Here is an 18,225-nt window from a genome sequence, read left to right as displayed (position 1 = left end):
GTTCACCATCCCCCACCCCCCTACTGTATGTTGATTTTTGACTGTTTGCCTACATGTAAATGGGTGGCATTTAGTACCTACCCCCCTCTGAGTGAATACCTGTTGTACCTGTCCGGGGCTAAGCCCATAGGACGATGCTCTGATGTCATCACCCTCGCACATTTGTCATATGTTTACAAAAAACGATGTTAACACTTTCTCGTTCTAAATATATGCTATATTTAGGGTCGATATGTGTTGAATTTACTTTAAAATAGCAGATCACTGTGACTGGATATAGTTTGGCTTAGTGAACGTGTGTCTCTTCCTCCGCGGCTCCTCCGTGCAGAGAGTTTGCAGCGGTGTGTGTCAGCAACGTGCAGTCAGGGGAGGCACGGATTGGCCGTCGGGAGAGTCGGGACTTATCCCTGGCCAGCTGTGAGTTCCACAGAACGGCCGGACGCCAACGACCCGGTTTGCTTACGGCCGACAACAAAATATTGATGTGTTCAAATGCTCTTCTAAACAAAACTGAAAGTCCATGAAAAGCTGTCTTCCTGTTTCTGTGAAGGAAGCGCCATCTCCTGGTTAAATCCTGAAATTGAAAATCTGGCAACGCCCTCTTGGAAAATAGTGGGAGGGCTTAACATTCCCAGATACTGGTCTTTGGCAGGTCTTAGGCAGGTAACTGGCAGGTAGTAGGCAGGAAGCAGTAAGCTGGAGTCTGAAATAAGATGCTCCATCTGTATGTGAAGTGAAATGATCCCAGAGTTTCAGGATCAGAACTCTGGACTGCGACTACTGGGAACGATCAGGCCATGATAACGTTTTATCCACAAATTATGAACTAATCATTGAACTAATGTTCAAATATATTTTGTTCATTACATGACAGTGTTTATGTTAGTTAATGTTAACTTCTTCTCCTCCAGATGCTCCAAAGCTCCCCTCTGTGAGTCCCTCTGCTGAGATAGAGGAGGGCAGTTCAGTGACTCTGACCTGTAGCAGTGATGCTAACCCAGCAGCTAACTACACCTGGTACAAGGAGAATGGAAACTTTATATCTCTGAATAAAGGACCACAGCTTGTCTTCAGCTCCATCCAGTCCTCTGACTCTGCAGAGTATTTCTGTACAGCTGAGAACGAGCTGGGGAGGATATCTAAAAAACGTCTTTATCAATGTAAAATGTGAGAGAAACAGCACCTTTTTTAAATGTAAAACAGAACTACTGAGTGTCTTAAAACAGTTGAATTTCTGTAATAACATTTAAACATTTATCTTCCAGATGTTCCAAAGCTCCCCTCTGTGTCAGTGAGTGCCTCTGCTGAGATAGAGGAGGGCAGTTCAATGACTCTGACCTGTAGCACTGATGCTAACCCAACAGCTAACTACACCTGGTACAAGGAGAATGGAAACTTTATATCTCTGAATAAAGGACCACAGCTTGTCTTCAGCTCCATCCAGTCCTCTGACTCTGCAGAGTATTTCTGTACAGCTGAGAACGAGCTGGGGAGGATATCTAAAAACGTCTTTATCAATGTAAAATGTGAGAGAAACAGCACCTTTTTTAAATGTAAAACAGAACTACTGAGTGTCTTAAAACAGTTGAATTTCTGTAATAACATTTAAACATTTATCTTCCAGACGCTCCAAAGCTCCCCTCTGTGTCAGTGAGTCCCTCTGCTGAGATAGAGGAGGGCAGTTCAGTGACTCTGACCTGTAGCAGTGATGCTAACCCAGCAGCTAAATACACCTGGTACAAGAAGAATGAAGACTCTCCAAAAGCTTCAGGACAGATCTACAACATCACTGACTTCAGAGCTGAACACAGTGGGAGTTATTACTGTGGAGCCCAGAACAAGTTAGGACGTAGTAACTCCACCTTACATCTGAGTGTTGTGGCAGGTAAGTCATACTCATGGGAGTCATGTACATGACTTAAAGGTCACATATTATGCAAAATCCACTTCTTCCTGTCTCTTCTACATCAACATGTGTCCCCTCTTCTTCATGTCTATTCTACATCAACATGTGTCCCCTCTTCTTCATGTCTCTTCTACATCAACATGTGTCCCCTCTTCTTCATGTCTCTTCTACATCAACATGTGTCCCCTCTTCTTCATGTCTCTTCTACATCAACATGTGTCCCCTCTTCTTCATGTCTCTTCTACATCAGCATGTGTCCCCCTCTTCTTCATGTCTCTTCTACATCAACATGTGTCCCCTCTTCTTCATGTCTCTTCTACATCAACATGTGTCCCCTCTTCTTCATGTCTCTTCTACATCAACATGTGTCCCCTCTTCTTCATGTCTCTTCTACATCAACATGTGTCCCCTCTTCTTCATGTCTCTCTTACATCAACATGTGTCCCCTCTGTGGAAAGAGATTCTGAAAGTTTCAGGAACAAAGATTCTCTCTCTTTTTGTCCTGATCCATTTATATAAAAACCTGTCTGAAAATGAGCTGATCAGATTTTGGCCACTTTATGATGTCATAATGTTTTTTTGGCTTGTGTAACCATTAGCCAATCACCAACCAAGGTCACACATTGGGATAACACTGGGTTTCCTCCTGTTCATCATCATCATCCTCTCTGCCTATCTGCGGACTATGTGAGCTTTACTATGACTATACTAACTAACACTAACAATTCAGCAATTATAATAAAATGTTTTAATTGTATTTGTTTTTTCACCACCACTATCAAGAAGATACAGTTTGACCAATCAATGGCGCAAGCTCAGACAGAGACTGAACAGCATAGCACAGGTGAGAGGAAGAGTTGAAAGATGTATGCTATGCTATGCTAGCTCAATGGCTGTAAGGATGGAACATTTACTGGGTTGGTCTGAGTCGGAAAATATATTATTTTAAATGTTCTGTCGCGCTATCATAAGGTTCTTGTTTTAATCACATATCTCAGCAATGAATTGTAATATGTTTGATCTTCTGAGACCTTACTCTAGCTATTTAATTGAACTGTTCATATCTTACACTGCACTGTAACTTTTATTCATGTATTTTATTATCTTTGATTTTTAATGACTGTTTTTAAATGCCATTTTCTTAATGTCTTTCATTTTTGTAAAGCACTTTGAATTGCCTTGTGTTGACAGGTGCTATATAAATAAACTTGCCTTGCCTTATCAATTGTATTTATATAGCACTATATTGTAATTTACACATTTATCTCAGGGGGATTTACATGCATGCTAGCACGCTAAACTGTGATGGTAGACACTGTGAACATTATACCTGATAACATGTTACCTCTCTTGTTTCAGACCCTGCGGCCCCTCACCTGCCCTCAGTTTGTCCACACAGTGTTTTCTGCTCTGACCAATCACCTGACCCGTATCATTCGTACACGCTGGAGTGCTGAATGCTCAAAGATTTGATTTGAGAAAAGTTTTTATTCCCACAGCAACATTGGAAATAAAATCATTGTTATGAAAACAAATATTTTTGCAAATCTTTGAGCCTGTCTTCATTTTTTCAAGAGAGGCTTGTCGGTGTGTTGCACAAAGTCTAACTTCGTCATACTTCCTGCTTTCTTACAGTGAAGACACTTTTCTGCCTGCTCTCGCCTCTGCTTCATTTTTCTGCAGAAATTCTTATTTATCTTCTCCGAAAACTTCAAGCGCCGGCTCCTGAACATTTATTAATACATTTTTGTTGATGTGGCATATTTAAACACTTTTACGATCACCTCAGTCCAATTAACTATTTGTGTCTTACACAGCACTGTAACTTTATAACTGTATTTTATCTGTCTAATTTAAGCATATTTTTTAAGAATGACAAATAGTCCAAATTTGAGGAAAAAGTCAGAATTTTGATAAAAATTTCCCAAAAGAAAATATTCTGACTTCCAAACTGAGCTAAAAATCTGAATTCTCTTTTGTAAAAATGAATAACAGAGCTGGATAAAAAATAAAAAATTCAACCTGAAACAACTTTTGATGTACTTATTTTTAGTTAGCAAAGAAATAAACGTAATACTTCATTCAAATTGTATGGGAGAGGATAAGGACATCATGTGAACATTTTTGGTTGACAAAAAACGTTCTGATATAGAGAACCGCAGTGACGCGTCCTAAAACCCGGAAGTAAGTTAGCATTTTTACCACTTCCGGTTCCTTCGCCAAAAAGCAATGCAGTTTCTCCATAGGATTTTGGAAAATAGCTGGAAATAAGGTCTGTGGTTGAGACACATTGAAGAGACGGATCACCTTTTGTTCTACGACATTAAATACATCAGCAGTGACCCCACTGGTGATTTTTGAAGAGTTTACGTGTCTGACGATGACGAAACGATGGTTGTTACCAAGTGGCTGAATAGGACTACAGAAGTTGTGGAGGTCGTTGTACGTCATTACACCGAACACGTAAAACACTCCCGCTAAGGGTAGACATGTGGAGATTATCCGGCTGAACAAAACGTGATCCGTCTCTTCAATGTGTGTCAACCACAGACCTTATTTCCAGCTATTTTCCAAAATCCTATGGAGAAATCGCATTGCATTTTTGTCGAAGGAACCGGAAGGAGTTTACTTCCGGGTTTTAGGACGCGTGGCACTCTATTGAAAAAAGTCAGAATTCTGAGAAAATGTTAAGAAAATTCAGAATTCATCTGAGAAAAAGTCAGACTTTGTGAAAGAAGTCGGATTTCTGAGAAAAAGTCTGACTTTTTAGAAAAATGTGATTCTGAGAAAAAGTCATAATTCTCAGAAAAAGTCAGAATCTTAACGGTTAGAAACTCTGAAATGCTTCTTTATACCTTCAGTGGTCCAGTTTTTTTTAATGCATTATTTCTGCAGGGCATTACAAACACCAATGATGTTTATACCGATCTGAAAATGAATAAGAAGATTTAACATTTTCTGTCAGAATCTTAAGGGTTTACTGAAAAAATGATTTATTAAGGCAACCATTAAACTAATGCATGTCTTTCTGCATTTCTAGGTAAACCTATAATAATAATAATTATTGTAGTCATAATTGTGACGCTGCTGGCTCTGATCCTGATAGCTGTTCTTCTTCTGTGCTGTTGCAGGAGGTAAACAATTTCACCTTTTAAACAATTTGTCTTTGTGGACATAATGTAAGACCTACCTTACATCTCTCAGTTCTGTCTTTTTTGTAAGGCTATTAATAGCGTTGTAAGACTGTAAGATTTCTAAATCATAAATTGTTTTGCTTGACAAATTAAATCCAGGAAGAAGAAAACTCTGGACTCCCCCAATGAAGCGAATGACCCTGTGCACAGTGTGAAGGTTAGAGAATCATGAAAGAAATGTGGTTTATTAAACTTATAATACATTTTTAGATAAAATCTAACAGAAAGCCTGTTTTAAATTGAGTCATTTTGTTGTTTCTCCCCATCAGCTGGACTCTGGTCCTGAGTACCAACATGTCTCAGGCTTCAAGTCCATCTCAGCAGCACAGACTGAAGACTCTGAGCAACAGGAAGAGCTAATGTGAAGCATCACATTTTACACCATGCACTGTTTATTGTAAACATTTCAAAGACACCTCACCAGATGGCACACTTTAGATGTTGCAGTGGCTGATTAGAAGAAACAGAGAGCTTCCCTAATAACTTTTGTTAGTTTGAACATCATTTCAGTCCCCTCTCACTCCCGCAGGAGGCGCCACTGTGCAGAAAGTTTTAGACAAAATGTTTCTGAACAGGTAAATATATTTGTCAAGCCGAAAGCACTGAGAGTGAACAACACAGCTTTCACAGGTTGGAGAGGAAAGAGCAGAATATGTGTTAGGAGATGGAGAAAAATCATCTTCAGAGTCACAGTATGACTCAACAACGTTTACAGTGCTGTGGAGTTAGCTGAATACTAGTCTTGCCATGAGACTAATATTTGAAAGCTTTTATATTGTCCATAATGGTAATTTGATGCAACCTAGGTCTGGTCTGCACTGTAAGCCAGTTTTTATAAATAACATTGCATATGTGAATATTTCTGTCGCCCTTGGCTGAATGTATTGTCTGTATGAATTATGATGCTATCAGTACTGTATAGAATAAATCATCCATGTGATGTTTTAACACTCTGTAAATCATCTTAAAAAATACATTCAATTTGATTGCAAATTGATGTGCTGATGATCAGTAATATCTTTCCCACTTACAGTTCCTTAAAATCAGAACCTGAATCCTTCAATGTTGAATAATTACCCATCTCTATTATTCCCTTTATATTTAGAAAGCTGATGTAAATAAACTCAATAACTTTTGAGCATAAATGACATTTTATACATGTAATAATCTGGCTTCAGACTGCGTCATGGTTCTGAAGTGAAGACTCCTGTGAAACTAGCACATCATTATTTACTGTTTATTAAAGGGGACCTATCATGCAAAATGCACTTTTGTACGTCTTTTATACATGAATATGTGTCCCCGGTGTTCCAGGGAACTCACCAAGTGTCAGAAAACACAACTCTCTCTATTTTCCTCCATACCCAAATCTCTAAAAAAGGGGCTGCAACGGATCTGATAAAAACTGATCCAGATTTGAACACTTCACTGACGTCACAGAAGTGGCGCTACGGCTATTGGGCCAACTCTACCAATCAGGGGAATGTGGGGTTGGGCCACGGCCGGCCATTGCCGCTCGAAAGCGCTGGAGACGTTGTAGTACATATGCCAGGCCTGTAAGTGGCGCTGTAGTCTGCCACAAAAGCAGTGAAGAAGACTTCCCGCCCATAGTTACCATGGTTACCCTTCTGTTTATTCTCCGCTGTGACTTTCTTTCTCCCTCCCCGAGGCAAGCGTTTGCTCCCGCTGCTTTAATTCAATGCAATCCCTCCCCGTCGAGGCAAGCACTGTAATTCTCTCCGGTTAGTCCACCAGCAGATGACAAACACCCACCTCTCCGCCTCTTCCAAGGAACGAGGGGACCGTGCGGCAGAGTTTCAGTTTCAGTTTCTTTCGCCGGTCAAGATGTCCGTTAAAGTTTAAATCTTCCGAACAAAATTAGAAAAGTGCCGGTCAAAGGTCTTCTTTGTTATTTATTGAGCTTTAAAACAAATGAATAACAACTCTATATAATAAAACACGGAGGACGGAGATCTCTTTTTCTCCCCCTCTTCTGACAGCCCAGCAGCTGATCAGAGCACGCCTCCCCTCTCCTGCAGGGGGGCGTGGTCAGCAGAATCAGACCCGTAGACAGCAAACAGCACATAGAGCGAAATGAGGCATGGCTAAAATGCATGATCTGTTTGGTATTTTGAAAACATATAAATATACCTTATATAGGTATGGCCCTACAATATATCATTTAAATATAGCATGATAGGTGTCCTTTAAATCTGTGTTTAACTCATGCCTAATCCCTGCACCTTGTATGTGTATACATGTACATCTAAATCTGCACCCAATTATCCAAAGTTACTTAATTATATTTAAACATGTATGTCCATTACTTCAACACTGTTTGTTATGTGAATTTACTGTAACCTCATTCACTCGATGCAAACTGCATTTTGTTGTACTATAACGTTGACTATAGTCTAATCTAATTATCTGTAAGTGGACGGCATCTTCACATTCAGTGAGGCACCAGGAGTTTGTTATTTGCCAATGATTAAAATACAGGATTACTCTCACATCTGGACATTTCCATCACAGAACATTACAAAGGTTTGACTGTAGAGGGCAGGGGTACATCTTTACAAAACATAATCTGAATATAGTTTCTCATGTGCTCTGTGTTTGTGAAAAAGGACCCAATGTGATAAATTAGTGTTCGAGATTACTGTTATTCTTTCAATCAGGAGAGACCTATTTTTGTCCGTAAAGAACATATATTGACCCATGCACGATATGATAGAAATGTTAAAAGTCTTTGGTGATAAGACCCCAATCCTAAAATCGTATATCTTGAGGGCATAGTGCAGCCGTGAGTATAATAGGAGTAGGCATTGGTGGTGATGTTGAAGATCTTTATTGATGAGGATGTGGATGAAGAGGATGCTAAATATCTGGATTGATGAGGTGTGGTTTTTGGATTGGCTCAACCTGGGCACTGGATATGATGACTTGATGTCTGAAACACCTGAAATCACACCTGACTGCAGGAGAGGGGAGAGCAGATGTAAAGTTTGACTGCAGCACAATGATTGGCTGCTGGAAATTGTGGTAAAATGTAATTAAAAGTGGACGCCCATAATTAGCTGATTATATGCAGTAGGATGAATACTACGGATGAAAAACAAATTCTTACTTTAATGATGATTTTTAACAATAAACCAACCATTCAGCGTGTTTGTCCATGTTTTTACACACATTGTGGCTTTAAGGATGGCAATGTTGAGCTGTCAGTCAGCCATTTTCATACTGTATATGTTTACAAGTTAATGCATTGTTTGCAAAACCACAGAGTTCTTCATTTTAACTATGTTTACCGTCTCTTGTATCTTGTAACTGTTAAGAGGAAGGAAGCAAGGGCAGTTTTTAACACGTTGACCTCTTTTTAACACAGCTGTACGAGTGACAGAGAAAACACCCTGCTCGATGTACAAACGTTTTTTGGTGACTCACTGACAAACAGTATTTCTCCTGCATTTGATCGACCTGATGGTTTATCAGAGACGTGAGGAGCAGCTATGAGTCTACCAGCAGCAGCGAGAGGATTTCTCGTCTTCCTTCTCGTTGTACAAGGTACTGTACATCTACATTTATATTGTAAGATAGTTGATGCAGCTCAGAAATACAGAGTGTTTGCACCATTTGGCATGGTAAAACCATGTCTGTGTTGATGGAAATAATGACTGTAAATATTACAAAACAACACTTTTTTTTTATTTAAATAATTGTTAATTAAAATGAATCGCTCTGTTGAACTTCCTCTTTCCTCCTGCAGTCCTCACCACTTAACTTTAGCAAGTGTTTCTCAGCATTATACATTCAGCAGCTGTATTTGATAATGTAATTCATATAAGAAACTTACGGTAGGAGTTGCAACGTGGATAAAAGTCACTAATGAATAATCATCTGACTTCAATCTGCCTGCGCCCATCAACGGATCGCTCTTTCTCTCTTTATGGCGGCCACAGTTTTGGCCCTAGGAGGCCGACAATTTGCATGAAGGTCAAGTGTGTGTGAAGGTGTGTGTCCGTGAATGCATGAACGTCTGTTTGCATGCATGTACATGATCGTAGCTTTTGCATTTTCTTCATGTTTGGCCTCCATTGGACGGTGAAAAGTGTAAAGACTAACTGGAAACAGGAAGAGAGATCTGGGTATGACATGCAACAAAGGCACCGGGGCGATCACAGTAACAAGTTAGTGCTGTAACTCCCTATCAACGCAAGGTGCTACATGCAGCTTTCTTCAATGATAAGATCTCTCAAAACTCTACACTTCAGGCATCACCAACATAAGGATACACAAAGTTACTGCATCGTAAAGATGGGGACATAGTAATATTTATCTGACAAAACAAGACTGAACATTGGATTTATGTTAAGAGTCATTTAGAAACATGACTTTAAATAAATACTCATGTGGTTTAGTGGATATTGTAGCTTTGATAAATATCTCATTTCTGCAGAGAAGCCAGATGCTTTCTTTTACCTGACAATGAGGAGACCTAGGTGCAACATGCAACATTTGTGTCGACTTTTGCAAGCAATTAGCAGTCCAACACTTAGAAATAACCTCTCTGTCAGTCATTTGTTATCTTAATATCACACGCCTCAATGTTCTGCTTTTCTTTGAAGTTTCCATTCACGCCCTGCAGCAGCCTGATCACTGAGAGAAAAGCAAGCCAGGAAAGAAGACTCTTTGTTCTGATCCACACCCTCTAATATGTTATTCTCATCTTTTTCTAAGGTTCAAATTCAAAAAAGTATTTATCTGAGTATTTATCAGGTAAATAATGCGTTAAAGGTTAAATACACTGCAGCATGATGTCCAACGTCAACATTATATATGTTTTTGATGCCTCTGTTCACTGGAAACAATATTAAGACTTTTTAAGTATAAACCCAGTTAGAAACAAACATCAGAACATTCCTGTCTATTTAAATTAATATAATATGAAATGATAAAAAGATGTGTTTGATAAAGCTAAGAAAGTCTGACGAGTCTGATGAATGTTTCTGATGTGCTCTGTGTTTCAGTGGTTCAGGGTCAGGGTGGCTGGGGAGTGACTTACTCTTCTACTGAGATCTGTGCAGTGAAAGGATCAACAGTGGAGATAAGATGCATCTTCACATACCCATATAGATGGAGAGGCAGAGTTACCACAGTGGAGAAAACATTCTGGTTTACTAAACAGAAAGGTGGTGAACCTGTAGATCTGACCACAGACTCAGAGTATGCAGGTCGTGTAGAGGATCTCTGTGAAAACAACATCTGCACTCTGAGAATCAGAAACCTGAGAGAGAGCGACTCAGCTGAGTACTGGTTCAGGTTCACAACAAACCAAGCAGGTGGAACATATTTTGGTTCACCTGGAGTCACTTTGTCTGTCACAGGTAATATTTTCATTCATGCCAATCAGTTCCAAATGTTCAACTTTAAGAAAACAATAATATAACCATCATGTTCCTTCTTCACAAATACAGATCTCTCGGTGCAGGTGGAAAGCAAAGATTCTAGCAGAGCTAACCTGACGTGTCAGAGCAGTTGTGATTTACCTGATAATGATTACGTCTGGTACAAGAACCGTGAAAAGATTCAAACAGGGACATCTTCTTATCTTCAAGTCGACTTGAGTTTTCTAGACAGCTATTCCTGTGCTTTGAAAGGATATGAGGACTCTCCCTCCCCTTCAGTGTGTGAGTTCACTTCACTACCTTATTCTAACATAACACCATCTGGAAGCCATAGCTAACTGTATGGGTATGTGACTTCTCATCAACTCTGGTAAAACAATGGTTTAAAAATCAGTTTGAATGTTTCAGGTGTCACTGGTCGAGACAGCAACACGGTGACTTCCATTCAAGGTAGTATCTGCGCCCCCAAAGGATCATCAGTGGACATTTCCTGCACGTACAGCAGTAATGAATGCATTACATCAAAGTTCTGGTTCAGTCCTGAGCGTAGTCATCAGTGGCAGAATCCCTCTCAACCTGAGGACCTTAGTAAAGACTCCCAGTATGCAGGTCGTGTTCAGATCCTTGAAACAGAGAGAGGACGCTCCACTCTGAGGATCTCTGACCTGAGAGACTCAGATTCAGCTCAGTATCTCTTCAAATTCAAAACACCAAGCTTTGAATGGAGGAGTGATTTACCTGTAACAACTCTGACTGTCACAGGTACTGATCAACACACACTGATAAAAATACACCTACACGTTATACCTTCAAATACAGTCCTCGCTCTCACGTCATCAGCCTCGCAGCTATTCAACAATGAATATGTTTACGAAACAAAAGTTAACATTGGCACAACATGGAAGTCAGAGAAGTGCATCGTTACTTAATGTTTATGTCACAATAATTGTGATATATAATTGTGATTATCACTTTCCCCATGGTCCTGCTTGATAAGGTGTATTCAGTCACTTGTAGTTGCATTTCACTTTCCTTTAGCTTGATTACACGGAAATGGGAATTGAAAATGGCACTTAGAGAAGTAAAGGGAAAGTTTTGATATCGGAAAAGGTGTTTATATTCCAATATTTTAAGATGTAAACAGTTTAATGTGACTATTAAAAAAGATTGTTCTCTTCATCTATCAGCCCCCCACCCCTTACATAACAAATCCTGAGTAAACTGCTGGACCAAGTGATGTAATATTGTGTCATTTCAAATGTTTCTTTTTCTCATATCCAGCTCTGCAGGTGCAGGTGATCACAGCAACAGTCCAGCAGTCTGATACCTATGCAGAGCTGGAGTGTCACAGCAGCTGCAGTCCAGCTGGTGTTTCCTACATCTGGTTCAAGAACAGAAAGAAAATCCCCAAAACAACGATTTCTTCTTATAAAGGCTTGCTTCACCACGCAGACAGGATCTCATGTGCTCTGAAAGGTCATGAAGTCTTCCCCTCTCCTGCAGTGTGTGAGTTTACTCATAAACACACACACTGACATTACAATGACAATTTCAGAGGATTCTTCTGAATCTGAATGCAGATGCCGCAGTTATATATATCGAAAAAGAAAGCTTAACTACAGCCAGTAAATAAGCCATCTTAGGTAAAGAGACACACAGAAGACATAGATTTAGGTGGAGACCTCATTTTGAATAAAGAAGAGTTACAAACAAAACTAAATATCAACAATAACAGTAAATCCTTTAGGCACCAAGATACCCCACAAAGAAAGATATCATAAATGAGGTTAGCTTTAAATTGTTCTTCATGTCATTCAAGGTTGCAGGTGCAAGATGAGAATATGTTGATTTTTGCAAGCTCTGTAAAAACAGCCAGCTCCTGCAACGTAATGTAATCATGATGAGAGCCCACAAGATAATTTAAGGAGGTGAAATAATAAAAGCAGCAGCTATGAGTTGAACTGCAGTGGATTTGTTGTCTTCCTCCTCTCTGTGAGACGTACTGTATCTACATTTATATTGTAAGATAGTTTAAACACTTTAGAAATACAGCACCATTTAGCATGGTAACACTATGTCTGTATGGATGGAAATAATGACTGTACATACAGTACCTACATTAACAAACTACTCATGCTTTAAATAATTGCCAATTCATCGCTGTGTTGAACTTCCTCTATCGTCCTGCAGTCCTCAACATAACTTTAAATACATGTTGTTCAGTTGCTGTTGTAGCTTTGATAAATATCTAGACATTTCTGCAGAGATGATGCTTTCCTTCTGTCAATGAGGAGAGATATAGCAGGTGCAACATACAGGAAGTAATCAATGTTTTTGTCGACTTTTGAAAGCAATTAGTCCAATGCTTAAAAATAAACTCTCTCAGTAATTTGTTATCTTAGTTTTACACGCGTCAATGTTCTGCTTTTCTTTAAAGTTTCCATTCACACCCTGCAGCAGCCTTTCCACAGAGAAATACTCAACATAGCAAAGAAGACTCTTTTTATGTACCACACCCTCTAATATTTATTCATTTATTTTGTCTAAGAAATAATGTGTTAAAGTTTACAGTTTCAACACGTGGTGCATGTTGTCCTGCCTCAGTGCACTAACATCACTGACTCATAACTCTATACCTCAGTTCACTATGGCATCAAATGGAAACAACACTAAAACTATATTCACAATATATTTAACCCATTAAGGTAAATTATTATAGTATGAACAATGTAAGAAAAACCTTTAATACTGAGTTTTGTAGCGTTTCCCCCAAGCTCCTCAACCCAACAACAGGTTAAGGAGGTGAACAAACAATAAGGTAATTAAAAATAAGTAAAACAAGGTTCTCATACAGAGAGATGTACAACATTATAATAATCTTCAGTAATACATTTTAGTTCGTAGTGATTACTGTAACATCACAGTCTTCATTCGTTGCCCTGTATCGACTACAAATCAAGTGTACCTTATTGTGGTGTAAAGTTTAAATGTTGTGCACCTTTTGGACAAAGGTTAAATCCGTCCAACAAACATGCATTTTGCCAAACCATGTTCGAAGTCCTAAATGCAGCTACAGTTCATTCAGCATTCAATAATGTAGATACCCTTTGTGCTAATCTAGTGAGAAACACATTTTTTATATTTCTCTTTCAGATGCTCCGAGGCTTCCTTCTTCGTCAAGACCCTCTGGTGAGATAAAGGAGGGCCGTTCAGTGACTCTGACCTGTAGCAGTGATGCTAACCCAGCAGCTAACTACACCTGGTACAAGAGGAATAGCAATGCAGACGTTCCTCTTCTCAGTGAAGGACCACAGCTTGTCTTCAGCTCCATCCAGGCCTCTGACTCTGGAGAGTATTTCTGTAGAGCTGAGAACAAGCTGGGGAGCAGCACATCTGCAAACATCCTTATTGATGTGAAATGTGAGTAAGACAGTTTATTAAAAGTTAACAAGCTTATATCTGTCTAGTTGTTTCAAGAGAAGATGTTACTTATCATCACTACTTTCTTCAGCTCAGCTTGCTTTACATTACATGGGATCCAGGGAACAAGTGGGTAACAAAAAGTGAACTGGCCGTAACTTCTAATCACATTTTATAGAGTTGCTAATGATGACATCATTGAGGAACGACTGTTCAATATTGTTATATTTAACTAATATTTACTGTTATTAACTTTACGAGGCTATCTCTAAATCCTTAAATTCCATGACTCAATTAATAGTTGTGACTTGATTAAGTGATGCACTAAACGGCATTTAACCAATGACAAATCATTACTTTATTATGACTAAAGAATTCAGAAATACCCATGAACAATTATTTACAGTACATATTAATTCATGTACATAATATTTAACAGTTGTTTCTCTATAATGTAATCATTAGCTACACTGAAAAATGTGATTAGGAAATACTCAACAACTGTCTGTCAAGTAGTGATTAAATTCAAGTGTACCTTATTGTTTACCCTTTTTGCTATCTAGTGAGCAACACATTCTTAACTTTGAATATATAAATTTGTGGCCAAATTTCATGATCAGGTCTATCAGGAAATATTTTAATCTGCCATCTTTGCAGATGTGATAACACCCTCTCTCATGGAGCAGGGTTTCTATTGTAGATGGAAGTGAAGTGAGCTTAATCATTGTGTTGCTGCTTCTGGTTTGTTGGAGCCATATGCCCAAAAAAACTGGTTTCTCTCTTTTGTCCTCCAGATGCTCCAAAGACTTCCTCTGTGTTAGCGAGTCCCTCTGCTGAGATAGAGATTGGCAAATCATTGCAGCTGACCTGTAAAGGTAGCGCTAATCCAGCAGCTAACTACACCTGGTACAAGGACAACCAAACACTGCCTGGGGGGTCAAAAGACATTTATCAACTTGCCTCTATCACCTTAGATGACAAAGGGAACTACCACTGCCAGTCTAAGAATAAGTACGGCCAGATCAACTCTACATCAGTACACATAGATGTCCAATGTAAGTACAAAACATCAACAACTCAGTCAATATACATGTGTTGAGTAGAGATAGTGATTGTTAACCTGTGATGATCTTTCCCTGGTAGAAACATTTCCTAAAATAAATTCATGAAGGACGTCTATCACCTTTTGATGTCTAACATATTCACATGCCATGTGTACGTTACAAGAAGGTTTGTGATCCCTTGAGTCATTCCTCTAGTCCATGCCAGCTTGGAAGCAATACCTCTAAAAAGAGTTGGATTTCATGTAATGCTAATATGTTACTGTTACTTCAAAGGTTTCATTTGATTTAGTACAAAATGCCTCTGTGTTTGATAAAGGAATTACACTTTATTGGCTGCAGCTGAAGGATTTGCGCCATTCGTGACATGAGCTCTCCATACGTTACTCCGTGATTTGCCTACTTGGCTTTCTTTATGTAAAAACATTTTTCATTTTTCTCGTTTCATTTGTTTGGTCCACTTATGTCTGCTGAGAGAGTAAACCAACGTTTCAATCAAATAAACTGTGGCTTTAAACTAAGGATACGACTCGAGCTAAGTGGCACAATCTTTGCAGGAACAAAGTACACATCGTAGGATCAAGAACATGTGTTTGCTGCTAATAGATTGATTAACTAACGATTTTATCAATCTCCTAAAATATTGCATGGTACAGAATCTAGATTGCAGTGCTCAGGTCAAAAACAAGGCCTCAAGTGGATATATCCTGCAGTATGTAGGCTTTTTTGCCGTAGATGGTAGTTTCCACTGCCAAGTTGGGCCCCTTCCGCACACCTTGATGATATCAAGTGGGGAATTAGTAAAATACACTTCTACACATCTCCTCCAGATGCTCCAAAGCTCCCCTCTGTGTCAGTGAGTCCCTCTGCTGAGATAAAGGAGGGCAGTTCAGTGACTCTGACCTGTAGCAGTGATGCTAACCCAGCAGCTAACTACACCTGGTACAAGGAGAATGAAGACTCTCCAAAAGCTTCAGGACAGATCTTCACCATCACTGACTTCAGAGCTGAACACAGTGGGAGTTATTCCTGTGAAGCCCAGAACAAGTTAGGACGTCGTAACTCCACCTTACATCAGATTGTTGTGGCAGGTAAGTCATTTCGCACCACAGGACATCCCAAGAGGCACAGCAACTTCCAAGTTCATATCATACATGTGGAAAAGTCTCCGAACAACTACAGTTCTTTGAAGAGCCAAGATGCAATTTACTGTTACTATCTCTGGACAGAATTTCTACAACACTCCCTCCTTCACATTCACAACCTACTGCAGCTTTAGGAGATTTTTAGCAGTTTTAATGCAGCTTTTGGACCCAGATTCAAACCTTAAAACATCCATTTGTATATAGATAGTCAAGAGAGGAGGCAAAAACACAAGGGTCTCGGGTTCAAAAATCAGGATGGGGCGGACAAACACAAAGTCAGGAAGTAAAAAGAGATTTAACACAAAGTGGCGAAGACCTTTTAAAATAAAACACAAAACTAAAAAAGGTGACCGAAATGGGAAGTTGAAAGAATGTAATGTCCTAGGTTCAGTGGACACAGATTTGGTTTTCAGTCTATGACACACGATGTGTAGACTTTCTGCTGTTCTGATAGCAATGGGGAACTCCTTCTACCAGTGTGGAGCCAGGATAGCAAACAGGCGTGTGTTTGTTGAGGGGTTCCTGGATCCCACTCACAGTTAAAGTATCTGACAACTGTTTACCTCCTTTTCTAGATACATCCCCAATGATCGTGAACATCACCAGGTTCTCTGTGGTGGTTCTGGGGCTGATTCCTCTGCTCCTTGTCTGTCTCTGGATGAGGTGAGACTTTTAAACTTCTGCATTGACATTTATCATTTGGGGTACTTAGAGTAACACTTTTACTTATTTATCTGACTATGTTTGAACACAATTCAGGAAGAAGAAGACTGTGAGCTCCACCTCTGAAGCGAATGAACCCATAGAGACTGTGGAGGTGAGACAGTGACAGATCCAACTCCAGCAAAGTGATATTACAGAATTGTTAATAATTGTGTTCACAAGGAGAATGTAAATATGCCTTGCTTCTTGATATACAATTACCAATATGTATTAATCCTCCTGTCATTCGTATCAAAAGAGAAATATATAAAACAGTCTTTCCTTTATTCAAAGGTGTAATTGTATCCAAAGGACTTGAACGTTCATCTTTTCTTGTCTCTACTCTTCAGTTGGAGTCTGGTCCTGATTATACTAACCTCTCAGACCTAAACATGGTCTCTGCAGAACAGGATGAAGAACCAGAGGAGCAGGAGGACCTGGTCTGAAGGTCAGCCAGCTATCAGTCAGCAGCATGTGCTGTTGAGTCATCTTTTAGTTAATTCCTATCTATTTGTGTAGACATATATGTTCAAATTTTAGACGTTATAGGTCTTTCAAAACTCCTTAATGCGTAATAACGTTTTCTGACGGGGGAAAACATGTACTTTTTGTCCATTGCTGACATTGAATTGACCGGACTTCCATCGGTGGATTGATTTGACGGCACTGAGTCCCTTGATCAGAGCGACCAAAGCAAAAAAAGAGCAGACCTCAGAATGTTTAAAATTGTCCAATCAGCATAGAGTATTCAACAAAGACAGTTTATTTATATAGCACCTTTCAACACAAGGCTATTCGGAGTGCTTTACAAAAATTAAAAACATAAAGAGCATTCAGAAATAGTGAATCAGCAACACATTAAAAATAGTCATTAAAAAGCAAAGAGAATAAAATAAACATGCTTATATAGAAGAAGACAGGTATACAAAACATAAATAAAAGTCACAGTGCAGTGTGAGTCTTCAGTCTGGATTTAAAAATAGCAGTTTAGTCACATTACCAAGTTTGACCAAACATGCCTCCTGTAATTTCAGCAAGGACTTTAACACAAATTGAATGGCAGTAAAAAGGCCAATAAGAAGCTACATGTGTCGTAAAACAAACTCAAAACAACTACTCAGGTCCATTACTGAGAAATAACTCACTAACGTTTGCTCATGCTTTTCTTCTGCTGCTTTAAACCAGAGGGAGACTGACCTGGATGGAAACAGAAGGAAGTGAAACTTTGAAGAGGAAACATTTACCTTCAAATATAAGAGTTTCATTGTTAGTGGCAGGTAGGAGTCAGCAGTCACAGACAGCAGGAGATTTACAGGCATGAGTAGATTGCAACTTGTTATACTGTAAATATAAACACATTTTACTAAAGTAATGTGCATGTGCTAACATCCA

General features: G+C 39.2%; 1 protein-coding gene and 1 long non-coding RNA gene across 4 annotated transcripts; both read left to right on the top strand.

The window, feature by feature from the left end:
* The first annotated feature begins 1,150 nt into the window (after positions 1-1,150).
* LOC117482098 (B-cell receptor CD22-like) lies at positions 1,151-18,225 on the top strand. 3 transcript variants are annotated; one of them, XM_034130102.1, is made up of 6 exons: positions 1,151-1,526; positions 1,625-1,885; positions 16,707-16,794; positions 16,891-16,948; positions 17,184-17,281; positions 18,019-18,225. In XM_034130102.1, the coding sequence occupies exons 1-5, from the start codon at positions 1,328-1,330 to the stop codon at positions 17,277-17,279; spliced, it is 702 nt and encodes a 233-aa protein (XP_033985993.1). In that variant the 5' UTR covers positions 1,151-1,327; the 3' UTR covers positions 17,280-17,281; positions 18,019-18,225. The 3 variants fall into 3 exon arrangements, with proteins under 3 accessions (XP_033985993.1, XP_033985992.1, XP_033985991.1); XM_034130101.1 differs by lacking the exons at positions 16,707-16,794; positions 16,891-16,948; positions 17,184-17,281; positions 18,019-18,225 and adding exons at positions 2,506-2,593; positions 2,693-2,750; positions 3,266-3,452 and having other exon boundaries at positions 1,290-1,526; XM_034130100.1 differs by lacking the exons at positions 16,707-16,794; positions 16,891-16,948; positions 17,184-17,281; positions 18,019-18,225 and adding exons at positions 2,506-2,593; positions 2,690-2,750; positions 3,266-3,452 and having other exon boundaries at positions 1,292-1,526.
* LOC117482124 lies at positions 4,548-6,302 on the top strand. Its single transcript, XR_004555835.1, has 3 exons — positions 4,548-5,040; positions 5,200-5,257; positions 5,370-6,302. It is a non-coding gene; the product is annotated as an uncharacterized LOC117482124 (long non-coding RNA).

The sequence above is a fragment of the Trematomus bernacchii genome, unplaced genomic scaffold (genome assembly GCF_902827165.1).
Source record: "Trematomus bernacchii unplaced genomic scaffold, fTreBer1.1, whole genome shotgun sequence".
Taxonomy (NCBI): Eukaryota; Metazoa; Chordata; class Actinopteri; order Perciformes; family Nototheniidae; genus Trematomus; species Trematomus bernacchii.
This window is presented reverse-complemented; position numbering and strand designations above follow the sequence as displayed.